Below are 26,645 nucleotides of genomic sequence, written 5' to 3'. Positions count from 1 at the left end.
AGCTTTAGCATCAGTCCTTCCAGTGAATATTCAGGACTGATATCCTTTAGGATTGACCAGTTTGATCTCCTTGCAGTCCAAGGGACTCTCAAGAGTTTTCTCCAATGCCACAGTTCAAAAGCATCAATTCTTTGGCTCTCGGCTTTTTTATAGTCCAACTCTCACATCCATACATGACTACTGGGAAAACCATAGCTTTGACTAGATGGACCTTTGTCAGCAAAGTAATATCTCTGCTTTTTAATATGTTGCCTAGGTTGGTCATAGCTTTTCTCCCAAGAAGCAAGCATCTTTTAATTTCATGGCTTCAGTCACCATCTGCAGTGAATTTGGAGCCCCCCAAAAAATAGTCCTTCACTGTTTCCATTGTTTCCTCATCTATTTGCCATGAAGTGATGGGACTGGATGCCATGATCTTAGTCTTCTGAATGCTGAGTTTTAAGCCAACGTTTTCACTCTCCTCTTTCACTTTCATCAAGAGGCTCTTTAGTTCTTTTTCACTTTTTGCCATAAGGGTGGTGTCATCTGCATGTCTGAGGTTATTGATATTTCTCCCAGCAGTCTTGATCCAGCTTGTGCTTCATGCAGCCCAGCATTTCGCATGATGTACTCTGAATATAAGTTAAATAAGCAGGGTGACAGTATACAGCCTTGATGTACTCCTTTCTCAATTTGGAACCAGTCCATTGTTCCATGTCTGGTTCTAACTGTTGCTTCTTGACCTGCACACAGATTTCTCAGGAGGCAGGTAAGGTGGTCTGGTATTCCCATCTCTTGAAGAATTTTCCACAGTTTGTTGTGATCCAAACAGTCAAAGGCTTTGGCACAGTCAATAAAGCAGAAATAGATGTTTTTCTGGAACTCTCTTACTTTTTCCATGATCCAGCGGATGTTGGCAATTTGATCTCTGGTTCCTCTGCCTTTTCTAAATCCAGCTTGAACATCTGGAAGTTCACAGTTCATGTATTGTTGAATCCTGGCTTGGAGAATTTTGAGCATTACTTTGCTAGTGTGTGAGATGAGTGCAATTGTGTGGTAGTTTGAACATTTTTTAGCATTGCCCTTTTTTGGCATTGGAATGAAAACTGACCTTTTCTGGTCCTGTGGCCACTGCTGAGTTTTCTAAATTTGCTGGCATGTTGAGTGCAACACTTTCACAGCATCATCTTTTAGGATTTGAAATAGCTCAACTGGAATTCCATCACCTCCACTAGCTTTGTTTATAGTGATGTTTCCTAAGGCCCACTTGACTTCACATTCCAGGATGTCTGGCTCTAGGTGCGTGATCACACCATTGTGGTTATCTGGGTCATGAAGATCTTTTTTGTATAGTTCTTCTGTGTATTATTACCACCTCTTAATATTGCCCTGCTTCATTTTGTACTCCAAGGCCAAATTTGCCTGTGACTCCAGGTATCTCTTGATTTCCTACTTTTGCATTCCAGTTCAGTTCAGTTCAGTCGCTCAGTCGTGTCCAACTCTTTGTGACCCCATGAATCACAGCACACCAGGCCTCCCTGTCCATCACCAACTCCCAGAGTTCACTCAAACTCATGTCCATCGAGTGGTGATGCCATCCAGCCATCTCATCCTCTGTTGTCCCCTTCTCCTCCTGCCCCCAATCCCTCCAAGCATCAGAGTCTTTTCCAATGAGTCAACTCTTCGCATGAGGTGGCCAAAGTACTGGAGTTTCAGCTTTAGCATCATTCCTTCCAAAGAAATCCCAGGGCTGATCTCCTTCAGAATGGACTGGTTGGATCTCCTTGCAGTCCAAGGGACTCTCAAGAATCTTCTCCAACACCACAATTCAAAGGCATCAATTCTTCAGCGCTCAGCCTTCTTCACAGTCCAACTCTCACAACCATACATGACCACAGGAAAAACCATAGCCTTGACTAGACGAACTTTTGTTCATCTAGCAAAGTAATGTCTCTGCTTTTGAATATGCTATCTAGGTTGGTCCTAACTTTGCTTCCAAGGAGTAAGCGTCTTTTAATTTCATGGCTGCAGTCACCATCTGCAATGATTTTGGAGCCCCCAAAAATAAAGTCTGACACTGTTTCCACTGTTTCCCCATCTATTTCCCATGAAGTGATGGGACCGGATGCCATGATCTTCGTTTTCTGAATGTTGAGCTTTAAGCCAAGAGGCTTTTTAGTTCCTCTTCACTTTCTGCCATAAGGGTGGTGTCATCTGCATATCTGAGGTGATTGATATTTCTCCCAGCAATCTTGATTCCAGCTTGTGTTTCTTCCAGTCCAGCGTTTCTCATGATGTACTCTGCATATAAATTAAATAAGCAGGGTGACAATATACAGCCTTGACGTACTCCTTTTCCTATTTGGAACCAGTCTGTTGTTCCATGTCCAGTTCTAACTGTTGCTTCCTGACCTGCATACAAATTTCTCAAGAGGTAGATCAGGTGGTCTGGTATTCCCATCTCTTTCAGTTTTTTGCATTCCAGTCCCCTATAATGAAAAGGGTATCTTTTTTTTGGTGTTAGTTCTAGTCTTGTAGGTCTTCATAGAACCGTTCAACTTCAGTTTCTTTAGCATTACTGGTCAGGGCATAAACTTGAATTACTGTGATATTGAATGGTTTGCCTTGGAAACGAACAGAGATCATTCTGTCGTTTTTGAGATTGCATCCAAGTACTGAATTTCGGACTCTTTTATTGACTGTAATGGCTACTCCATTGCTTCCCTTGTGGCTCAGCTGGTAAGGAATTCGCCTGCAATGGAGACCTGGGTTCGATCCCTGGGTTGGGAAGATCCCCTGAAGAAGGGAAAGGCTACTCACTTCAGTATTCTGGCCTAGAGAATTCCATGGGGTCACAAAGAGTGGGACTTGACTGAGCGACTTTCACTTTCATCGGAGACTGGACCTGTGCAAAAGGGGTCCCCTGTATGCTGTTACTCATGTGTCCTCTGATTTCTCAGCCAGCTTAGTCCCAGCCAAGACCCCCTTGTGCCCGAGAGCCTGACAGCTCTGTGCCTCCCCCTCCAGATCCCTTCCCCCTGTAAGTTGCCCTCAGCCCTATTTTCTACCTTGTCAGTTCTTGGCAGCCCTTTGGGCTCTTATATCTCAGTCTCAAGGTGGAGAAAACCCAGCTGGGTACTAAGAAGCCTGGAGAAAACTGGCACCCTAGAGATGAAACCTGGGTGGTACAGGGCAAGGGCAGTCTAGGAATCTCCAAGACAAGCTGGAAGACATGGCTTTCAGGCAGCCAGCCAGGAGGCCCAGTCACACGAAGAGTAGAAGGTGGGCTCCCCTCTGCCTTTATGGGCATCTGTAAACCCCTCGCCGTGCTCCCCTCCTTGTCACAGAAGCTGGACTTACCAAGGTTTGCAGACGTCATGGCCCCGTCTCCCTTTACTTTACAGAATCCGAATGTCGGGCATCAAAGGTCTACAAGGGGTGGTGAGGAAGACGGTGAATGACGAACTGCAGGCCAATATCTGGGACCCACAGCACATGGACAAGATCGTGCCGTCGCTGCTTTTCAACCTGCAACACGTGGAGGAGGCAGAGAGGTGAGCGGGCGAGGGAGCAGCTTGCATGGCCACTCTGCAGCCCTCTCAGGGTGCTCGGCAACCATACACCCGGGGCCGGTTGGTAAAACCCAGCTCCAAGGCCAGGGATCTTGGCGTTTGTGGCTTGTTCCGCAGCACATCCAAAGCTGGTTCCTTGGGAACGTCGGCTCTGGCCTTCTGCCAGCCCTCTGTACCCTTAAGGTCTGCGTTCCTGAAGGAAAAGCAGTGATGATGCTGGGCTCCCTGGGGTGAGTGTGTGCTGAACACAAAGAACCAAGAGTCGAGTTTCCTCGGTCTTTCAAGAAGCAGCAGAACAAGGAGGTTTTTAAATGCCAAAAGAACCCAATGGTGGGAGTTAGGGCGAGAGGAGAAGCAGGTGGCCGAGGATGAGATGGTTGGATGGCATCACTGACTCAATGGACGTGAGTTTGAGCAAACTCCGGGAGATAGTGAAGGACAGAGGAGCCTAGTGTGCTGCAGTTGATGGGGTTGCCAAGAGTCAGACTGGGCTTAGCAACTGAACAACATGATTCAATTTGCTGAGGAGGGCCCTTCTTCTCCCTCACTTCCTAACGGTGTTTCAGGTCCTTAAAAAATGCCCACCAGCCAGCAGCCACTTGACATGAACTCCAGATATTAGATTTTAATCTGGGAACCCCCAGACATGAATTCATCCTGCTCATGCCACTTGCTCTTCCCCTCTGTGAAATGGGATAGAGAGAAAGGTTCCTGGTGCTGTCCACCTCTGCTGTGCATGACACCAAGTGAAGATGATCTGAGTTCCCCACTTTCTTTCCATTGATACTGCGTAGAGCTGGTTGGGAAATTTAGTATGCCCTCTGGTGGTGGTTCCTGGAATAGCATTATTTCTGACAAGCTCCTTGGTGGTCTCAGGATGAGGAATCCTGGGACTCTTGTCCAGATCTGAGCCCACTCCCTGTGACTCGGGTACCACTGAGTCACACCCAAGCCAGCACCCGTTTTTCCCTCCTGAGCCTTTCTTTTTTTCCCTCCTGCTTTTTGCCCTTGCTCCTCTCTCCCCTTTGCTTTTGCTTTCTCCAACTCTGCTTGCATCCCTCTCTTCTTATCTCATCTCTTGTCCCTTCCAAAGCCTTGGGGGCATGGAGATATGTGTGGTCTGCACCTCCCCAGGTCCATGGTGCTCAAAGCACCTTCCTTCCCACAGAGACCCATCAGGCCTGTCCCTAGGGTGTCCAGAAAAAGAACTTTATCCCTCTTCCCACCATCTTCCTCCACTCTGGGCTTCCTTACCCCATTTAACTTCTGAGAGCCTAGCCATCTCCCTGTGACCTCGCACAGCCTACATCAAGTTCCTACTTGTCCTCCTGGGTCTGTTTGCATGAGAGAAGCACAGAAAGCCTGCACAAAGCTCTCAGACTGTGCATTCCATCCTTCTTCACCCACGGGCTGTGTGTTTCCGCAGCCGGTCCCCCTCCCCTCTCCAAGCACCAGAGAAGGAGAAAGAGAACCCGGCAGAGCTAGCCGAGAGGTGCCTCCGGGAACTGCTGGGCCGGGCTGCCTTTGGCAACATCAAAAACGCCATCAAGCCTGTTCTCATGTGAGTGCTCCCCTTCCTCGCCCCCCGGCCTCCAGCTTTGAACCGTTTCAGGTCCGGCACCTCCTTGCTAACTCGGGAGGAGGGGCCTGTCACAGTTGAGGGGCTGCGGCCAAGTTGGTCCCTTCTCTGTGCCCACATTCTTCTGCACTGTGGCATCAAAAGCTACCACGTAGTGGCCAAGCACAGTTTTGGGGAGACGAGTTGGCAGGAGGAGTCCCAAGGCTAAAGGAAGGCGCTCGGCTTCATTCCTGAGTCCACAGCCACAGCCCCTGTTCTCAGCTTCTCGTGCTTCTCTCACCGGCACCTGAAAGCCCTTGCTACTTACCTGGAAGCTTCGAGAGGGACTGGGTCTCTCAGGACGGGTTATGTTCCCACCAAGCTTCTCCTCCTCCTTCACATCACCTGCATTTCACAGTTACTTTCCGCGTTTTTTCCCTCACAGCCATCTGGATAACCATTCTCTTTGGGAACCCAAGGTGTTCGCCATCCGTTGCTTTAAAATCATCATGTACTCAATTCAGGTATGATGGTTCTCCAGGTTCATCTTGTCCCCTTGGCCAAGGGTATCCCTGGGAGCAGGATGGTGCACACCTGGAGAAATCCAGCCCCTAGTTGTCTGAACTGGTGCTGCTTGACCTAGTCGTGGAGAAGGACTGGTTTAAAACATTTTATTTCTAATATGTCACAGACTTATACTTTATAAAACACAAAAAGAATTCCTAGAACAAGTAAGTGAAAACCTCATGCTAAATACAAGCCCACAGACCATAACTGGCTGCCATGGCTTTGTCAGATTACTACTCAACACTTACTCTCAATGTCTGTCCTTAGCTCAATGTAAATGGGCATCAGACAGATCTTGAATTGGCACCAGACCATGGGCCACACTTTGAGCAGCACTGGACTAAAGCATGTGACTGCTTGTGGCACTTACTTTAAGGTCTGGCACCTGGGGGAAATGAAAAGGAAGACAGTATTTTTAAACTGACTTTTGACCCACTTGAAGTGCAAGGGCCCAGGAAATACGTGGAAATCCAAGTCTTCATTGGGATTTGACTCAGCTCCTTCTTGGACCAAGAAGTGGGGAGAGATTCAGGAAGAGGAGCCAGGGTATCTGGGTGCCACCTCTAGTGCCCGCTAGCTTTGGGACCTCACTTTTTGTCCACCCAACTTTGGGTCCTCCTGGAGGGCTCAGAGGCCACGTGGGGGGTTGCTGTTTGGGGACCAGCACGTCTTCCTCCCCCCCAGCCGCAGCACTCCCACCTGGTTATCCAGCAGCTCCTGAGCCACCTGGATGCCAACAGCCGCAGCGCGGCCACGGTGCGGGCGGGCATCGTGGAGGTCCTGTCAGAAGCTGCCGTCATCGCCGCCACCGGCTCTGTGGGTAAGGGGGGATCTTGAGCGGAATGGGGGCTGGAAACCCCCTCAAGGACGAAGAACTGCCCTTAGCGGTGAGCTGCCCCTCCTTCCAGAAAAGGGCAAGGGTAGAGAGGTGTCAGAGCGGTTATCCTCAGGAGGAGAAATCAGCCGGGGAGGGTGGGGGGGCAGAGGATGCCCCTGGCTGGAAGTGGGCTTGGGCTTGCCCGGTAAGCCTGGGCAGGGGACAATGAGCCAGGAGTGCCAGCCCCAGATGTCAGGTCTCCCACCTGCTGCGCTCAGGGCCCACGGTGCTGGAGATGTTCAACACTCTGCTGAGGCAGCTGCGGCTCAGTATCGACTACGTTCTGACCGGGAGCTACGACGGGGCCATCAGCCTCGGCACCAAGATCATCAAGGAACACGAAGAGCGCATGTTCCAGGAGGCAGTCATCAAGACCATAGGTGGGCCCCGGGAGAGGTGGGGCCCGGGAGGGGCGGGGCCCGGGAGAGCGCCCGGGCCAGACCTGCTGAAGGAGGGGCAGATGGGCGGTCCCCATTCCCCCAAGGATGTTAGTCCCTGGCGTTGTAGGTTTGTCATCCACTCAACCGTCGCGTTAGGGCTTCCCTGGTAGCTCAGCTGGTAAAAAATCCGCCTACAATGCAGGAGACCTGGGTTCGGTCCCTGGGTTGGGGAAGATCCCCTGGAGAAGGTCATGGCAGCCCACTCCAGTATTCTTCCCTGGAGAATCCCCATGGACAGAGGAGCCTGGAGGGCTGCCGTCCACCGGGTCGAAAAGAGTCGGACACGGCTGAGCGACTAAGCACGCACGCTCGCACTTCGTGTTAATGCGCGGACACTGGAAGAAGTGGAGTTAGCCCACAGTGCACACAGCTCACAGCGTCCCTGGGGCCAGGCCTGAGTTAGATCACAGAACAATGTCCCTGGGTTTCTCAGCCTGGAGTTCAGATCAGAGGCTAAGAGAGGCGAACTCTTCTTGCACCCCAGTCCCCATTAGGCCTGCCTGATCCTTCCACGTTTGAGCGATTGGAGGGGTTCAGTTCAGTTCAGTTCAGTTCAGTTCCTCAGTCGTGTCCGACTCTTTGTGACCCCATGAACCACAGCACACCAGGCCTTGCTGTCCATCACCAACTCCTGGAGTTCACCCAAACTCGTGTCCATTGAGTCGGTGATACCATCCAACCATCTCATCTTCTGTTGTCCCCTTCTCCTCCTGCCCCCAATCTTCCCCAGCATCAGGGTCTTTTCAAATGAGTCAGCTCTTCGCATCAGGTGGCCAAAGTATTGGAGGGGAGGTGAGAGAAAGAAAGACAAAAGGAAGGAAAGAGGACAGGGAGAAAGCTATGGGTATGCACATGGATACTCTGAAGTCCACACATGATTGTAAGGGCTCAGAGTCTCCCTGTTCCAGTGCCACTGGAGTGTCCCCTCTAGGTCCCACACCTTCACCACAGCCATGGGAATAACAGGTCGAGGGATAGGAGCCTGGAAGAGTCAGCTGGCACTCCTCACAGTTGTCTGTTCGGCTGAACGGCTGAGCTGGACGGCTGAGCAGGGACCCCCCGCGGCTGCCAGCCTTACCAGAGCCAACCCTCTCCTCTGTCATTTCCCCGCAGGCTCCTTTGCCAGCACATTGCCTACTTACCAGCGCTCCGAGGTGATCCTCTTCATCATGAGCAAGGTTCCGCTGCCTTCCCTGCACCACCCCATGGAGACGGGGAGGACTGGGTGAGTCTACCCTGCCTTCTTCTCCCTTCTTGGATTCTACCGACTCCCCTTCCCACGTTTCTGGGCTCTCTCCCTCCTCCACCTCAACTTTCCTGGTTCTGCCCTTACATATATTCTCTCATTCTGCTCTCAGATCCCTCCATAGCCTTTCGTGGGCCTTTGGATCCTACGTAACTCCACTGACTGTCCCATCAGTAACAATCGCCCACCTTGAGGGGTGTGTGTGCGCTAAGTTGCTTCAGTCGTGTGCTACTCTTTGTGACCCCATGGACTGTAGCCCACCAGGCTTCTCTGTCCATAGAGATTCTCCAGGCAAGAATACTGGAGTGGGTTGCCATGCTCTTCTCCAGGGGATCTTCCCAACCCAGGGATTGAACCTGCATCTCTTTACGTCTCCTGCGCTGACAGGCTGGTTCTTTACCACTAGCTGGTCAGCGTCCTTCCTCTGGAAGTCACTGTCCTGGGTAGCCCAACAAGTTTAGCCTCATGAAGAATCTAATCACAAGAAAGAACTGGGCACACGAGTGTGGGGTTTTCTGTATCTGTACCACCATCCTGGTGATCATCTGTATCTCTGATCTATAGGGAGAACAGGAACCGACTGACCCAGATTATGCTGCTGAAATCCCTCCTTCAGGTAAGCCTCTCCTGTCCCTGTTCCTGCTCTGCCTCTGCAGGAGGCAGCTCCTTCCAAGGGACCAAGAGAAGGCTACCACTTTCTGTTGTGCAGGTTGCACACTGCACAAACATGCCCAGCCAAAGGGGTGAGTAGGGGACTGAATCTAACCTGTGTTCCACTCACTAGGCAGGCTGGGAACCCACAAGACTGGGTTATCCAGAGCAGGCAGGACACCTGTTTCTAACTTTCACAAAGGTACCTTCTCAGCTACTAATGGTCTTGTCACTCAACCCTTATCTCTGTATTGAGATGGAATCTACTGGTCCCTGCCCTTTCTCCTTCCAAGTAACTCACCAGGTCCCCTCCACCTGTTTCTCCCTTGGCATTTATGCCCACCTCAGTCTCCCAGTCACCATCTTTCCCTTTATCAGTTTTTAAAAAATAATAACTATAATTATTTTAGGTAATTTAATTTTAAAATTATTAAAAAAATTTTTTTGGCCATGCAATGTGGCTGCAAGATTTTAGTTCCCTGACCAAGGATTGAACCCGGGACCCAAAAGTGAAAGTGCCAAGTGCTAACTAACCACTGGACCGCCAGGGAATCTCCACCCCCACCCTCCACTTAGCAATATTTTTGCATTTGTCTTCTTTCCATCTTTGCAACCATCACTGGAGCCTAGATTTATTGTTCTCAAATGCCATTCCCGTGACCAACTTGTTTAATATATAGAGTCCCTAGAGACTTTGAACCAGCAGTTTGAGTGAGGTCCTAGAATGTGTATTTGTTAACAAGTGCCTCAGGTATTTTTGTGAACAGCCCTGGCCTAAATTCTGGACATTTCACAACTAGATTACTCTCTTGGTTTCTCCTTCCCTCCTTGCTGCTGCTGCTAAGTTGTTTCAGTCGTGTCCGACTCTGTGCGACCCCATAGACAGCAGCCCACCAGGCTTCCCCATCCCTGAGATTCTCCGGGCAAGAACACTGGAGTGGGTTGCCATTTCCTTCTCCACATGAAAGTGAAAAATGAAAGTGAAGTCACTCAGTCGTGTCCGACTCCTAGTGACCCCATGGACTGCAGCCTTCCAGGCTCCTCCATCCATGGCATTTGCCAGGCAAGAGTACTGGAGCGGGTTGCCATTGCCTTCTCCCCCTCCCTCCTTACCTATCTTAAATTCAACCAAGAAGAATTTTCTAGAAATGTTGTTCCTCATGGATTGCTCCTTGTTAAAGAGTCTATCTCAGTTTCCAATTGATGTACATCAGTTGTCAAACTTCTCAGATTGAAATTGGAAGGCCCTCCATACCTATTCCCTCCCTAGAACCTCCATGTCACCCCTCAACCTGTCTCTGTGCTAACCATGCTAGCCGGCACAGCCCCCTTGCTCCTGATACCCTCGCTTCCGTGCCCCCTTCCCAGCCCACACCTTTCATGTCACCCCTTATTATAAAGGCTTTTCCTACTGACACCCACATCTGGCTACCTCCTTGGTCTATGTATTCCTTCCATTTCTTTGCTGAGTTTACCCTCGTTAGTTTGTACCCAGCATCTTACCAAGGTGATGGTTGGGGACACACCTTAAATACATCCCCCTTCAGTGAACACTGATGCCACCAGGCTTTACCAGAGCCTCAAGGTCCTGCTGAATCATCAAAGGCATTGTTTTGCAATATGGACTTAACAATAAATCTGTTTGGCTGCTTTTTGACAACATCAGGGATGAGATATCTCAGTATGCCAACAGGCTTTAATCCAAAGACCACCATCATGGCCTAGCTAGAAGAGGTGTAAACAAACTCTGTGTGTTCTCTGACTGTGACTATGTCTGTGGGTTCTAATTCGTCAGCCCAGCTGTAAGTTCTTCCACTATCTCTCCTTTTCTTTGTGGCTGTCCGTGCTCCTGATGAAGTGTGTTTATGGTGAACATTCACCATGTGTGCCTTAATGGGTTGGAACTTTAGGTTCAGATACTCTCTGGCTTCTTGCTCCCCTCCAGTGCTCATCCTCTGGCTTGCTTTTAGCAGCTTAATGTCCCTGGATACTGTCCCCATCTGCTCAGCTAAACTGAGCTGAGCAGGTCGCCTCAGTAGATGTTGGAGGGTTCCCCAAAGCTGCCTACGGTGAAGGACAGGGGGAACTGGACTGGGAAATGTTTAGAGAAGATGGATGCTCGGGACCCAGCTCCTGCTGGCTGCTTCTCCATCTCCTCACTGCTGCCAGGAGGACCGGTGTTCCTAGGCATGCGATCCCGGGCTCCCTTGCAGGTATCCACTGGCTTCCAGAGCAACAACATGATGTCAGCTTTGCCCAGCAACTTCCTCGACCGCCTTCTCTCTACCGCCCTCATGGAGGACGCAGAGATCCGTCTCTTCGTTCTAGAGATTCTCATCAGTTTCATTGATCGTCATGGCAACCGTCACAAGTTCTCTACCATCAGGTGAACTTAGGGTCTCCCCACCCCCGCAATTTGATATGTGATGGGGGAGAAGGCTCCCATTAGGGTCTCACCCTCAGGTGGGAGGACAATGCAGATCTTCAATGGGGACCCCTCACCAGGGAGTTGACCATGAACATGGACCCAGGGTTCTTTCAAGGGAAGGAGACTGAAAGGGGGCTTGTGTCTAAGGGAGCAAGGGAGGGGGTGGAGATTTGGGAGATAAAGAGCAGGTATTCACAGGAGCTCTTTGGTAGGAAGGGAAGAAGAGGATGCAGGGTTATCAGTAGAGTGGGGGCTGAAAGGGAGGAAAGAAAGTGAGGAAGAAGGTAATCTGGATCAGTATTTAAGAAAAAATGAGACAGGAGCTTGAGAACTTGAGAGAAAGTGGCGATCAGGCTAAGAACCAGGGTGGGAGGACACAGGGAGACATTGATACAACTAAGGACTGGGGCAGGGCCCAGTGATACCACACGAGCACTGCTGGCCTCACACCAGGGCTCAGGTGACCCCTCACGTCCCCTCGCAGCACCCTCAGTGACATCTCTGTCCTGAAGCTGAAAGTGGACAAGTGCTCCCGGCAGGACACCATCTTCATGAAGAAGGTTAGCAAGCATGACCTCAAGACACAGTGAAACCTGGGTGGGTCAGGCCCTGTGGACCCCAGCCTTTCAGCCCCCAAGTCACCACTGGCCATGCCTATAGAGCCTGCTTCCTCCTCTCTGACTATGATTAGTCAGGATGACCAGCCGACCCTTCTAGGGAATTAAGCCCCAAGGTCATACTGATCCCAAGCCAGAGGAGGACCATCGCTTGACCATCTTCCCCTGTGTTTGGGCAGCAGCTTTTGTTGTTCGTTTCACTGGCCCCACCTTCCCTAAGCACATATTCCTGCCTGTGCTCCATTCCACTGGGGTCTGCTTTAAAGGTATCCTGTCCCTGAGGGCAGAGAGGGGGGGTACAGGAGGAAGGAGGTGGAGCTACGTCACCCACTTCAGACTGCTCTTCCATGTCCCTGGCCCTTCCTGTCCCCATCCACTGTGGCCTTGCTCCCACCCTCACCCACTTCTCCAGCACTCCCAGCAGCTCTACAGACACATCTACCTGAGCTGTAAGGAGGAAACGAACATACGTAAGCACTACGAGGCGCTCTACGGCCTGCTGGCACTCATCAGCATCGAGCTGGCCAACGAGGAGGTGGTGGTGGACCTCATCCGCCTGGTGCTGGCCGTCCAGGTGGGGCCTGGTGTGGGCAGGGCACAGAGGTTAGGGTCAGGGGAGGGGACCTGTTTGGGCCAAGCACTAATGAGAGTGCCGAGTGGCCGCTGTTTTAACTACTGTGTTTTGGAGCCCAGGTATGTTGCGCCCATAGTCAGCCATTCCTGGTCCTGCCGGGGTAACCACCAAAGAATGCTGAATTCATGGCTTTGACCCATCCTCAGACTAAAGGAGACCCAGGGAACAGGATCTTTCAAAAACATCACTCACCCCTAGTATTTCAGGTCTCTTGCAAGGTCTGAATGAGACTTCATGGATTACCAAGAGAGCCTGGTGCTGCGCTTAGTCGCTCAGTCCAACTCTCAGTCCAACTCTTGTGACCCTATGGACTGTAGCCTGCCAGACTCCTCTGTCCATGGAGATTCTCTAGGCAAGAATACTGGAGTGGCTTGCCATGCTCTCCTCCAGGCGATCTTCCCAACCCAGGGATCAAACCCAGGTCTCCCTCATTGTAGGCAGATTCTTTACCATCTTAGTCACCAGGGAAGCCCAAGAATACTGGAGTGGGTAGCCTATCCCTTTTCCAGGGGATCTTCCCAACCCAGGAATTGAACTGGGGTCTCCTGCATTGCTGGTAGATTCTTTACCAGCTGAGCTACCAGGGAGGCAGTGATCCCCAAACAAACTTGTTTGTCTAAATGTCACCTGGTTCCCAAAACTGGCCGTGCTTTCAGAATTGCCTTAAACACTTATTAAAAATATATAATCCCCGTACTGTACCCAAGCTCGGGGACCTAGAGATTCAACAAGCCCCTGTCATGACTCTCAGGCAGCCAATGTGGCACCAGATAGGGTTTAGACTTCCAAGGTCTGCCCAGGTGAAAGTACACTCCCAAGGATGCTAAGAACTGGAGCAGATTCTTAAGACCTCAAAGGCCAGGGTCTGCAGGGTCCTGAGCTAAGTGGGCATCATATTCTGAATGGTGGTGAACCTAGGAATTCTTTCAGGGAGACTCCTTAGCTACCTGCTTGATGTGCTAAATCCTGCAAGACCAAACCAGATGCTATGATAGTCTTCATTCTAGAATGTGAGATTCCTCTGTGTCCCAGCCCCTAGTAATTCTCGTAGCTTTGTCAATTTAACGTGTGAATCCAGCATAGGAAACCAATCCAGTCCTCCAAGAATTATCCGAGGTCTGTAGTGAAGGAAACAGCATCCTTGAAGTGGAGATTCATGAGGGTTTGGACAGTCAAGATTGCTACAGCTGGAACTGCAAAGTCGGTCATTGAGGTTATCGCCTCTCCACTCGAGTATTTATGGGCATCCAACTCATGGATTGTTCTAGGGACTGTTTGCTTCAGTGACTTCTGTCCCCCAGAAGGTTATGGGACAAATGCAGGGAGAGACTTCATCTAGAGTGGTGGGTCATCTCTAAGGGAGGTTGGGAGAGGTTGGTGGAGAGTGGGCACCCATATGGGTTGTTCCCTCTGTCTTGTCCCAGGATGTGGCCCAGGTCAATGAAGAGAACCTGCCTGTTTACAACCGCTGTGCCCTCTACGCACTGGGTGCCGCCTACCTGAACCTTATCAGCCAACTCACAACAGTGCCTGCCTTCTGCCAGCACATCCATGAGGTTGGTGTCCTTATGACCCCAAGAGCTCAGGAGGCCCTTGACTTGGGATTTCCCCAGAAAACCTTTTACTGAATTGTATGAGCTCTGTGCTTAGTCCAGGCATGAGAACTAATGATGAGAAATTCCCAGCAGAGCATCTCCTGCTGCAGGACATGACATAGCAGGGTGGGATCAGACATAGTCAGTGTCCTGTACCTCTTCCCAGCCTGCTGCCTGCGCCCCCTGTACTTCCTGCCCCTCTATGCCCCCCTCACTCCCAGAAGCACACATGTACACACCTCTCGGGTCATCTGGGACTGAAACTACTTTTAAAGAAACGTTTTTGTTGTGTAAGTTTTCAAATATCAAAAAAGCAGTGTGAGTAGCCAGTGTACATCCACACAGCTATCACACAGATTAAACACTTATGAAGGTTTTTCCACATTTGCTTCATCTGTCTCTTTTTCTTTTCCTTTGCTGAAATATGCTTAAACAAACCTTGGTTATCACGTCATTTCACCTCTAAATATATCAGTATTCATATCTAAAAAATATGGACACCTTCTTGCTCAATTGCTATGCTATTTACACAGTGAAAGTATTAATTAAATGACTGATTATGCCTTGGTATTATCTTATAGCCAGTTTACAATCCAATGTTCTCAGTTACTGCAAAAAGACATTTAAAAACATACTGAACTGTGTATAGGTAGAATGATATCATATGTAGGATTAACTTTAAAACGCACCAGCAGAACAAAAGTAAACAAGAAAGCCTAGGTCTCGGCTAAGCTGACCGGCTGGGGGGCATGGAGGAAGGTGCTACAGCAGCTTTGCTGAGCCAAAGACCAGCCTGAACGAGGCAGGACCTTGCCAGCCGTGGGCTGATCCAGGAGGACTGGAAGAGCAATGCTGACGTCCTCTTCAGTACAAACAGTCGCCTCATGGCTTCCTCACCTCCTGCACGTACTTTGATGCCAACTGTCCTCCCACTTCTCACCATCTTAATAGCTGTCACTTTTCTTGTCAAAAATTTGCAAAGGATGATGAGGGAAACTCACTGTCACTTTCCATCAGGATGCTTTGTGGTGCCTCTGGGTTTGGGGAACAGTGCGATCTGTGCTTCCTCTCTCGTGTATAAATAGAAAACAGGAATAGGTCATGGGAGCAAGACACTGGACTCTCCTGGGAGCAAAGTCCCCTGCCTTTGGCAGACATTTAGTGCGTGTGTGTCACTGGAGACAGCTTGAGCAGTCCTCCTGGGCTTCCTGAGCTGCCCCGAGGTCCTGGTTGGTCTGAGTTTCTCCCTCAGCTCTGGGTGCTGTGCCAGGGACTGCATGGGAGGAAGGAAGTGCTCTGTTGGGGCGGGAGCTCTTTCCTTGGCCCATTTGCATCTCCCTCTCCCCACTGAACTCAGCTCTTTTCTCCATTCCTCCCAAACCTCAGGTGATAGAGACCAGGAAGAAAGAGGCCCCATACATGCTTCCGGAGGACGTGTTTGTGGAGAGGCCCAGGTAAGGATCACAGCGGGCATACATGCTTCCGGAGGACGTGTTTGTGGAGAGGCCCAGGTAAGGATCACAGCGGGGACATGGTCAAGGAAACACCCAGGGCATCTGAGCAAGAAAGTGGGTGATCTGAGGCCAGGGACTCAGGCTTCTGTGGGCTCACAGGCAGAAAATGGACCCTGCCTGTGATGCAGAAGTCCTGGGTCAAATTTAATCCCCCTCACGTGACCGTGACCCCCGCCTTGCGCTATCTCAGCGTGCTGTACGATCGAGTGTGGGATAGAGCCTCTGGGTACTTTGGCCAAGCCCAGGGGAACACATCCTGGAGAAGCCGCTCCACCAATCCAAGCGGCCTTCTCAGACTGTAGTCTGTGGGCCAGTGTCACTTCAATATCAGGGGAACTCAAGGAAAAGATATTCTGAAAAAGCAAAATATCCCACAATAGAGGATGGCTTTATAAATTATGGCCTGTCCATACCATTAGACAACTGGTAGCCCACCCACAATGTTTTGGAAGAGTAGTTCATGTGAAATAGTCACTGCATAATAGGTGAATAAAATAAGTCCTGAAACAGGACTGTGGAGGGTAGGGGAATGTTTGCATGTGTGCATAAATGTGTATGACTGAGGGAACCTACACAAAATGTGGATATGGTTCTCTCTGGGAAGTGGGACTGCAGGTGGTTTTTTTTTTTTCCTTTCTCTCCTCTGTCATTTTGTATAATAAGTGTTACCTTGCTACAGCTTGCAGGATCTCAGTTCCCTGACCAGGGATTGAACCCAGGCCACAGCAGTGAAAGCCTGGAATCCCAGCCACTGGGCCCCCAGGGCACTCCCTTGAGCGTTACATTTATAATAAGGAAGGGCCCCGGAAGTCGGCCTGGTCGCCCAGGGCTCTCAGGTGCCTCTCCCTGCTCTCTGTCTCCCAGGCTGACTCACAACCTTGACGGAGTGGTGATTGAGCTGCTCTTCCGCCAGAGCAAGATCAGCGAAGTCCTGGGCGGCAGCGGTTACAATGCCGACAGGCTCTGCGTGCCCTACATCCCTCAGCTGACAGGTAGGAGCTCTGCTCGAGCGCTTCCAAGCCTGCCTCTGGCTTTTCTTGGCCAGGTAAGGGCCGGAATGAAAGGGGCCTGTGAGCCTTTCTGTCACCTTCCATGGAGACTTGGATGTCACACTGGGAATCCATGGTGAGATCCTCATCATCCCCACCTGTGCCCCTCAGTGCAGGGTCCTTGGGAATAACTGGCCCACGAGATAGCCTGGCTTGTGCGTGGGAGATGCCCCCACTGTGCTGTAAAGAGCACCCATGGACTACGGAGTCAGAGACCCAGTTCTCTGCAACTTCCCTCCTGAAAATTCTTAACTGAGTCCCTTGGCATCTCTGAGTCTCAGTTGCCTTGGCTGTAAAATAGGAATGTTAACAATACCTGCCTTAGAGGGAAGAGGCAAATGTCCATAGGAGCAAATGCTATGCAAATGACAGTTGCTGGAGCTGTTAGCAGGCGATGCCCATGCTTTATGGTCATAAGCAGCTTCTTTGTGCTCATCAATGATTGCAAAATCTTAGCCCTAAAGTGCAAAACTCACCAGCCTAAGAGGGGCAGAGAAGTCTCGCAGCCCTCTATAAACTCCAGCTGTAGCCCCCAGGGTATAAATCCCTTTGAGCCCTCCAAGGACCCGGCCAAGCCAGGAGGGGTTGGAGGAGGGCGGGAAGGTGGGAGATGGTGCTGGAGGCGTGCTTTTGGCTCCCTCTCCAGGGCTGGGGGACTCTAGCTTCCAGGCTTCTCTTTTCCCAGATGAGGATCGCTTATCCAAGAGGAAGAGCATTGGAGAGACCATTTCCCTGCAGGTGGAGGTGGAATCGAGGAACAGCCCAGAGAAGGAGGAGGTGAGTATCCCCTTCTTGATCTGCTGTCCTGGAGAAGCTCAGCATCCCTGGGGGAGGGGACCGGTTCTGCCTCTTTGGCAGGTGGTCAGACACTCCATGATCCAGGCACCCTTAACTGCACTACGCATTTAAGGGAAGGTAAATTTCTCAAGTAAGCCCTGTTTTCTTTCTGACTCTCATCATATATGTCCTAGACTTTCCATCCATCTGGAAAAAGTAATTGAACCTCCATACACTCCCATGAGGACGTTCTAAAAACCAGTCTTGAAAGGTTTGCTGGTTGTCATCCCCCATTCACGATGGAGGTGAACCTGATCTGTGTTGGAAATTGGAAGGCCTCACAGAGAGGATGAAGGCAAAAATAGCTTTCACGATGTCTCTTCCAGATATGTCAAGAAAAGTGCTTTTTGAAGAGAAAGATGTCGCTTAAAGATCGCTCTTTCTTCAATCATCTCTTAAGGGCTATGAATATCTAATTTCTGTTTAAATTAACATGTATCTCTCCTGCCATTATTACTTCTGCCTCATAAAATAAAGCAGATGTACCCACAAGTAAGAAAGAATAAGGAGTCATAGTGGAAATACCAAATTTATTCCCTCAAATGAGAAAGAAATGGGGGCGGGGCAGAGAGGAGGGAGAAAGGCCTCTCAAGGGAGCAGAAGCTACAGGACACAGTATACTTGTTTTTCTTACAGTTTTTTTTGTTGGGGTGTAGTTGATTTACAATGTTGTATTTGTCTCTGCTGTACAGCAAAGTTAATCAGTTGTACATATGCATATATCCACTCTTTTTTAGATTCTTTTCCCATACAGGCCTTTATAGAGAATTGAGTATAGTTCCCATGCTATACTATTTTCTATTTCATATATAGTAGTGTGTATATGTCAGTTCCAATCTCCCAATTTATCCCCTCCCCACAGTACAGATGCTCTTAAAGGCGACTCTGTCAATTAAGGGCTCCCTTGTGGCTCAGCTGGTAAAGAATCCACCTGCAATGCAGGAGACCTGGGTTCGATCCCTGAGTTGGGAAGATCTCCTGGAGAAGGGAAAGGTTACCCACTCCAGTATTCTGGCCTGGAGAATTCCATGGACTGTATAATCATGGGTGGCAAAGAGTTGGACACGACTGAGTGGCTTTCACACTTCACTGCCAATTAAGGGAATTAATAGAGATGAGGGAACTTAGCAAGAAGTGAGGAGGACACACATCTGGGTGGAATTGGGACAAGATGCGCAGGGTCCTTCAGCACGAACAGCCTGGCATAGCCATGGAGGGCAGCTTGGACACCCAGCCTCTCCCCAGTGGGCTTGGGGCAAAGACAAATCAATGGGGTCAAGATCAAGCCTCCCCCAACCATGCCCTCAGCCATTCCTTCAACTCCTCAGTTACCAGGGCAGACCTCCGGGACTGGGCTTTTTGAGGTTTGTCTGGAAGCTTCCCCTGGAAGGAAGCAAGCTCTGACTCAGGCTAATTGAAGAAGTGGAACGAGGTTGAGCCAGGTGTCCTCCAAGGCCCTTCCAGTTCTGCAGGGCGGGAAGCCTCACAAATGTTAGGACCACAGTGTAGTTGGCTGCTGTCCCCTCCGTAGTTATAATTCTTCCTTCCTGAGAGTCAAGAGACCCTTAGAAATGGATAAATAAAGTAAATCAGCAGAAGGAAGAGAAATGCTCCCCTGGGTACACAGCCACCTGCTCCCTGCTGGCCTCCCTGTCACTGACATGGGTTCCTCCCCGCTTTGAGAGTCAGCTCAGCCCAGGGATGGCTGAGTAGCTAGAGCAGGGGTGTGGGGGCCCCCACCCTCTGCCATGCTTTTCCACTTCCTTTTCCATTTTTACTCTGAAGACTCATTCACGATGAAGGTTTATTCTTTGCCCATCCATCCACCCATCCATCTGCTGCCAGTACTGACCAACATCAGATATTCACAGGTGAGGTGATAGGGAACCATGCAGTAGTGAGAGAGTAAAGGAAGACAGATCACTGGGTAAGGACAGGTAGAGAGAAGCTGATGGAGGAGGTGGGCCACAAGCCAGGTCTACAAGCCAGCCCACCATGCCCCTTCCCCACGCCTCCCGAGTCCCTCAGTGACTTTCTGTAACCCTCAAATACCAGGCTCATAGGAGGTGATCAACAGATGCTGCTTTGGTCAAATTCCCAACGCAGTGCCTGGCATTCAGAGCCATTTGGAGTCAGGAGTGCCTGGCCGTTTCATCTCCCCTCCCGTCTGGCTGGTCTATATTCAGTCTCCCCCATGCTATCTCATTCATCTCCATGTCTTTGCTAGTATGGAATCCCATGTTGCAATCACCCTTCCTCTCCACCTCCACGGTCATGAATTTCCCTTTCTTCAGTACCAGCTTGTGGTCCACCTCCTCCATCAGCTTCTCTCTACCCGCCCTTACCCTGTGATCTGTCTTCATTTACTCTCTCACTACCGCATGGTTCCCTGTCATCACCTGATGTTGGTCAGCACCGACAGTGGATGGATGGGTGAATGGATGGATGAATGTACATACAAAGAATAAACCTTCAGAGTGAATGAGTCTTCAAAGTAAAACGATTGCTCTCTATGATAACATATTTTGCAGTTGCAATTGAGTGACTCACCGAGAATCCTACACATATGTCATTGTGAAAGTCACTCAGTCGTGTCCGACTTTGCGACCCCATGGACTATACAGTCCATGGAATGCTCCAGGCTAGAATACTGGCGTGGGTAGCCTTTCCCTACTCCAGGGCATCTTCCCAATCCAGGAATTGAACCCAGGTCTCCTGCATTGCAGATGATTCTTTACCAGCTGAGCCACAAGGGAACAAAAATGTTAGTCAGTTTTTGAAATTTTCATATGAGATTATATTTGCTAACCGCCTTCTCTTGTATCGAACATTTTCTGTGACGTTTTTCTGAAGACTTGTTTGAATTACAGTGTTTTCTTCCCAGGGGACTTAAGCAGACCCTCTGGGAGGAGGGAGGGGAGAGGGAAGGGACAGTGAGTTCTTTCAGGTGAGACTTGTGGCTCTTGAGGAACTAGCCTCCATCGCTCACTGCTCCCCTTTAGTTAGCAGGTCTGTGCCTGCTCAGAGGCACAGAGCTTCCAGAGACCCTGGAAAGAATGCGGGTGTCCTGAGGGAGTTTCTGCCCGTTGGGACAGTCTTCTGAGAAGTGAAGGGGCTACCTTCACTGCCTCCTCCCTCCCCCTCTCCACCTTCCTGAGCATTCTGTGCACTTCTGTCCCTTCTCCCCCAGCGAGTGCCTGCCGAGGAGATCACCTACGAGACACTGAAGAAGGCCATTGGTGAGTGGGAGGCCCCCAGGGAGAGGCATGTGGGGCTGGGTTCTGGGGTGTGTGTGGGTGTGCTTGGACCTGTCTGCTGCCCTCCCAAGCATGGTTCACACGGATGTCAGGGAAGAGGCTGGCAGTTTCCTCTAAACTCTTCACAGCTACCGAAGCTGCAATTAAAAGTCCCTGTCTTTTAACAGGAGTCAGTGTCCTATGCCAGGAACCCTTTTTCTATTGACGGTTGCCATTAAAAGTAGCTGGTTGAGGGCTATGGCCAATCAGACAGGTGAAAAAGGAATTTTAATGTCAAAGTATAAATACTTTGACAATGTTTTTGGTGGCGTATGATACAAAAGAGCAAGTTGATCAATGAAAGCTATTAAGACCAAATCCTATTAATATTTAATAATGGCAGTGGATTTTAAAATGCAGTATTATTACCTCATCTGAATTATTGGATAGCGAAGTATCCTGAATTAGAGAATTTTCTGCTGATAACAAATGTTTATTTTTCTCATCATTCATGGTATTCTTTCTGAATGTTTCACTGCTCTGTCTTTTTAAGCTGGGCGTGATGAATATATTTCATACCTTTCTCTCTCTCTCTCTCTCTTTTTTTTTTCATTTTTGAGGCCACGAGGAATATGTAGAAGCCTTAAACTAAATGGCCTCAGACTGCTCTGCCACAGGGGTTTTTCACTGGCTTTTCCATTGTTGATGTCCCTTTTCATGTTACCCCTAAAATACTTCCTGCTCCAGAAGCTTAGTTTAAGAGTCCCAGTGGCAGATACGTTAGTTAATGTTATTGTAGTAATAATTTCACAATACATATGTGTATCAAATCATAACGTCTGGTGCTTTAAAATTATACCATGTTAGATATCAGTTAACTTTTGACAAAGATGGAAACATTTTATTTAAAGTCTCAAAGGAGTGGGAAGGTACAATACATTTATGTGAGTGGGGAAGTGAATCATCATTTTGAAAAATAAAATTCTGAATAGGACAAACCAAAAAAAAAAGAGAGAGAAAAAGTCCCCGTAGCAAGTGCAGCTACATGGAGCTTTAGCCCCAATTAAGGGTCTACTTAACTAGTGCTCAGACTCTTAGGGAAGGGGGCTGAGCCCTCGGGCAGAATCAGGAAAGGGTCCAGCCCTCCTGGGGCCAAGTGATGGCACCGCACCCTCCGTGCCACCCTGCCCCTCGTCAGCAGAGGGGAAAGCTGGTGGCCATCTGGGGCCGCAACAGCGGGCAGGACCCGCGTGCTGACCCGGCTCTCCGCCACAGTGGACAGCGTGGCCGTTGAGGAGCAGGAGCGGGAACGGCGGCGACAGGTGGTGGAGAAGTTCCAGAAGGCGCCCTTTGAGGAGATCGCAGCGCACTGCGGGGCCCGGGTAAGTGAGGTGGAGTGGGGCCCATCCCAGGACCAACTGCACACAGGATGTGTGTCCAGGGCAGGACTGAGTTTCTAGGAGATCTTGGTACCGTTGTCACCAGACACTAGGGTTTAGAGCCCAACACTGCATTGATTCCCCACGAACCAAAAGCCTATCAGTCATACACCCCTTCAGATGTCACAATTTTCATATAAGGGAGAAATCCTGACCTCAGCGCCTCCTGTACTGAAGAGATTATAAGAATCATCATCATCAGAGGAAGCACATAAATAGCACTCACTCTTCACCAGAGCATCTTCCATTTATCAGCTTATCTCCTTCTCATGATAACTCTGTGAGGTTGCCATTAGGACTGTCACATTATGGAGTGATGACAGGAGGGGCTGTGGCACAGGAAAGAAGGCCAGCATTAGCTACTGGGCCACTTCCAACTGGGGGACACTGGTGGGTAGAATGGAACAGCCTGGCCGTGGAAAAGAAATTTAAATGAGAGGGCACCAGACAAGTAAAAGGACAGTCTGATGTCTCTGGGTAAGGGAGGAGTGCAAGCATTTCTTGACAATGATAAACCAGGATTTGTTAGACCCAGGGTCCATCTTAGTAACAATGAAACATAATTGTAAATATCTGAAGTCTACAGATAACATACTTTATTGTACATTTTCCTCCCCATAAAAATACATGTAACTTTCTAATATATGTATTTCTAATATATATCCATATATTCAAACCTCTCATATGTTTTAATAGTTATAGTAATATGCATTATGGTATATAAAAATATAAATAAGTATAATACAGATTTTTCTGGGTCTATATTATACTAAGTTCTTGTCCTATCTCAAGAGGTGCCTATTTTGTAAGCTCAGAGTTGAGTTCAGTCTCACTCTTTGTGTCTATGGGCTTAGTTGGAGCCAGAGGGGACCAGAGAGAGTGTCTTCCCTAACACACCAGCTTTGCACAGCTGCTCCTTGGGAGTTAGGAAAAGAGCTGGAACCAGCTCCGAACCTCCAGACTCTGCCCAACAGGCCCTGTTGCCTCACCTGGAGGAGCTAAGGGCCCTTCCAGAACTGCTGCTGAAGTCCTTTCTGGGGTTGCCTGGCCTCTGTGCTGTCCCCGGCAGGCCTTTGCTGGGCCCCTCTGTCTGATCTGAACTCACTGTTAGGGTCCACTGATAAGCGCTGGAAACAAGCTCACAGCAGTTTCTTTCCTAAGATTGCAGCTGCCCCGTACCTACAATGCATGCTGGACCAGTAGGCTTGGGAGTCAAGATGTGGGGAGCCCCCAGTTCACTTTCTTCTCTGTTTGTTTCTAGGCATCACTGCTGCAGAGCAAACTCAATCAGATCTTTGAAATCACTATCCGGTAAGTGGCATCCCTGGGCAGGGGGTGCCCACCTCTGTGGCCCAGTTGTAGGTACCCCTCCCCCCAAGTCCTCCTTTCACACCTGTCTTTAGCCCTCCCTGCCCCCAGCCTCTGTCTCCAGGGCTCGGCCACCAGCTCTCCCCAGGTAAGGAAATAGAGACTGAAGGGAGAAAGAGACAGCTCAGTGAACCCTGGAAAAGAGCCAGGGGTCTTAGTGTCCCTAGCTAGTACTTTTACTTTCTAAAGCAACAGTCGCTATAGAACCAGCAATGAAGCTTGACTTCAAGCTGAAGATTCTAGAACAGCTTGAAACCTTGGAACCCACGGAGTGACAAAATCTCTGGTCCCTATTCAAAGAGAAATCAATCAGCTGCTCTGTGGCACAAGGTGGGACCCTTGGACCCCTTCCTCATGTCTTTCTCTTCCATGTGTTTCTGCCCCAGGCCCCCTCCAAGCCCATCAGGAACCATCACTGCAGCCTATGGCCAGCCTCAGAACCACTCGATCCCTGTCTATGAGATGAAGTTTCCTGATCTCTGCGTATACTGAATTCAAGACACAGCTTCTCTGAGGGGCAGGGTCTGAGGGAGGAGCTTGCCTTCACGCCCATCCCTATGACATGGAAACCTAACTGGGATCTCAGAGAATAAGCACCTTGGACAGCAGCACCTCCCCAGTGAAGCAAGGTGGAGCCCCGGGCCCCCTCATCTCCTATGCGCCCCTCCCGTCCCTGCTTCCTCCTTGTCTTCCCTGAGGGAGATCCGGCCACCTGCCCCTCTGGGGCCAATAATCATACCACCTGTGCCCTTTGTCTCCTCTGTGTCAGCCTGGGGCCAAAAGTGAGGGGGTGGAGGGGAGGTTCTCCAGAGAGAGGCTGAGGTCCTAGGAAGCTGTGCTTAACGTAGTGAGTGATGGCTTTCACGTGGAGGTTGAAGGGGGTGAGGGGGTGGTCCTGGGCAGGGAGCAGCACAGTTCCCATTTCCCCAGGAGGGAACTAGATGGAGACACAGGAAGCTGAAGATGTGATAAGGAGAAAGCGAGGCTGGCTCCTCCTGCAAAGCAGTGGGGTGTAGGAGCTGGAAAATGGGGCACTGATCTCTTCCAGAGCATCCCCTCCTCCTCCCCCATTTGAGGGACCAAAGGCCTCCAAATCTTTAATGTCTCTTCCACTCCCTGGCTCACCCTGCACCTCTCCTTGGTTCTTTCTAATGTTGGTTAATATTGAGCCCTTATAACAGGAGCTGGGGTAGATACCCCGTGGCAGGGGTGGGGGGCAGCAGAGGATGAAGCCGCTGATAGAGGGGGCTCCTGCTCCCCAACTGCTGGCCTCCTGTAGGAGAGCAGCAGGCAGAAGTGGGCAAGTCTGTCCCCCTCTGTAGCATCTCCCCTCCTTCGTCCAGAGGGATTTTCTCCCGAGTTGATTCTCTCTCTTTGATGCCTTTCTTCCTGAAGATCCCAATGTGAGCCACCTCTGGCGGAACCTCCCCTAGGTCTCTTCCTGGGGAAGCACCCTCTGGCCCAGGGGAGCACTTTGCTTCTTTTCCAGTCTACCCTCCTATAACTTTTGAGCTGATATGACTCATAGGAAGGGGAGAATGGTCAAATGATTCCTCCCTGGAGAAACTGCTTTTGAAAAGAGGGAGAGTGAGTAGATTTCTTGACCCAAAGGAACCCCTTTTGACAGCTTTAGACAGCATGGGGTGGGGTCAGAAGCAGGCCATTTCTGCTAAGGAGAGAGCAGTCTTCTCGAGCCCCCCTCGGATCACACCCCTGTGCATGGCCCAGCACAGGTGCACTGTGAGAGCCTGGTTATCAGAACAGAGAGGTATATTTGCCCAAACCAGGAGACTCTGAACCTAGGTACTTTCTCACTGCATGTGCAGTAAACTTGTTGGATAGTGGGGCTGTCTGACCCTCATTCCTGTAGTTTCCTGCCTTGATCGCTGCCTCTGTGCTGCAAGCCTGCAACTTCCAGAGGGTCTACACGACTCTGGGGCCAAGGGGGGCTGGCCCCTGCTCCCACAATGGCCTTTGGCTCTGCGATATGGCTTTTGGCTAATGCTCAACCCAACTTTACAAGCATGGACTGAGATCTCTCTTTACTTTAATATCTCTTTATTAAGAAACCAAGATTAAAATAACTAGAAACAAACTTGAAGACAGGTAACCTTTGGAAAACATGTTGGAGAAAATCTAAATCTTGAAACACAATCATGTCTTCACCAGCTCTTCCCCTGCTCAGCTTTGACATGAGGCCCTGTTTCTCTTTCATGATTCTCTAACTGTGAGGTCCACCCCATGCCATCTGTACTCTGAGCCCCGCCTGGGGGTCCTGGCTCTGGGACTTGGGAGTCATTCTTAGAGCCTCCTTCTAGTACCAGCCCCAGAACCAGAGACCTCCAGGTCCATCTACTGTCTCTCCCTCATCCCCACCCTGGGAACAGAGTGAAGGAAAAGGTGCAGGATGTCCGTCTTCATACACTCCACTGCTGTTTCCTGTCTGAAACAGCTTTCTCTTTATGCCATCGCTGCCTAGCAGAGATGTGCTGCTTTTGGAGACCTGGCTGCATCTTGAGCGGCCCTCTTCTCAGTTTCAATTTAAAGTCACACTCAGTGAAATACTGTCTTGCCTGCTGACGTGCTGTAAAATCTGGCTTCTGGCCAAAGATGCCTCGGAATCAGAAAATTTAAGATGAACATTTATTCAAACAATTCAATGATAAATTAAGCAGTCTCCTTCACCCTCCCATGGCCCTCCCAAGCCCAGGGAGAGAAGCCAAATGGAGAATGGTGGGTAGCCAGGCCTTCAGCCTAGCATCACTCTTCCTGCCTTTCAAACCCTACGGGATCTAGTGACACTGTGTCAAGTGACCAGCCCTCTTTGCTACCCTTCTGTGTTACGATTTTGAGTTAACAAAGCCATCCAAACCAGTTGCTCCCCCAAACCACTGAAGACTCATCTTCATGGGCAAGGAGTAGGGCCCATTGGCTCGAATACTGACAGAACCCAGTAGCACGGATATACTGGGGATTTGGAAGTTCACTGCACTTGGTTGAGTCACATGAGTGTGTCAGAAGCAGCTGGGAGGAGAGCC

The 26,645-nt window shown here is 50.0% G+C and overlaps 1 protein-coding gene and 1 long non-coding RNA gene across 2 annotated transcripts in view; one reads left to right on the top strand and one right to left on the bottom strand.

Annotated features, from left to right (window-relative positions):
• EFR3B (EFR3 homolog B) overlaps positions 1-24,354 on the top strand; it is a 94,574-nt gene extending 70,220 nt beyond the window's left edge. Inside the window, exons 7-24 of the mRNA XM_055540765.1 lie at positions 3,384-3,533; positions 4,978-5,112; positions 5,555-5,633; positions 6,361-6,496; positions 6,772-6,933; positions 8,107-8,218; positions 8,804-8,855; positions 11,104-11,276; positions 11,803-11,878; positions 12,348-12,509; positions 13,994-14,125; positions 15,551-15,618; positions 16,543-16,670; positions 17,413-17,504; positions 20,755-20,803; positions 22,076-22,182; positions 23,501-23,550; positions 23,994-24,354. Coding sequence (XP_055396740.1) covers positions 3,384-3,533; positions 4,978-5,112; positions 5,555-5,633; positions 6,361-6,496; positions 6,772-6,933; positions 8,107-8,218; positions 8,804-8,855; positions 11,104-11,276; positions 11,803-11,878; positions 12,348-12,509; positions 13,994-14,125; positions 15,551-15,618; positions 16,543-16,670; positions 17,413-17,504; positions 20,755-20,803; positions 22,076-22,182; positions 23,501-23,550; positions 23,994-24,099 — 1,969 coding nt within the window. The 3' untranslated portion in view covers positions 24,100-24,354. The remainder of the gene's footprint in view (positions 1-3,383; positions 3,534-4,977; positions 5,113-5,554; positions 5,634-6,360; positions 6,497-6,771; positions 6,934-8,106; positions 8,219-8,803; positions 8,856-11,103; positions 11,277-11,802; positions 11,879-12,347; positions 12,510-13,993; positions 14,126-15,550; positions 15,619-16,542; positions 16,671-17,412; positions 17,505-20,754; positions 20,804-22,075; positions 22,183-23,500; positions 23,551-23,993) is intronic.
• Positions 3,375-6,444, bottom strand: LOC129623389 (uncharacterized). The gene is made up of 3 exons (XR_008700505.1): positions 6,376-6,444; positions 5,438-5,748; positions 3,375-3,507 (listed from the first exon to the last, which is right to left on the bottom strand). It is a non-coding gene; the product is annotated as an uncharacterized LOC129623389 (long non-coding RNA).
• Positions 24,355-26,645: the final 2,291 nt, after the last annotated feature.

The sequence above is a fragment of the Bubalus kerabau genome, chromosome 11, assembly GCF_029407905.1.
Source record: "Bubalus kerabau isolate K-KA32 ecotype Philippines breed swamp buffalo chromosome 11, PCC_UOA_SB_1v2, whole genome shotgun sequence".
Classification (NCBI taxonomy): domain Eukaryota; kingdom Metazoa; phylum Chordata; class Mammalia; order Artiodactyla; family Bovidae; genus Bubalus; species Bubalus kerabau.
Note: the sequence above shows the minus strand (reverse complement) of the source record. Positions and strands in the feature narration are given on the sequence as shown.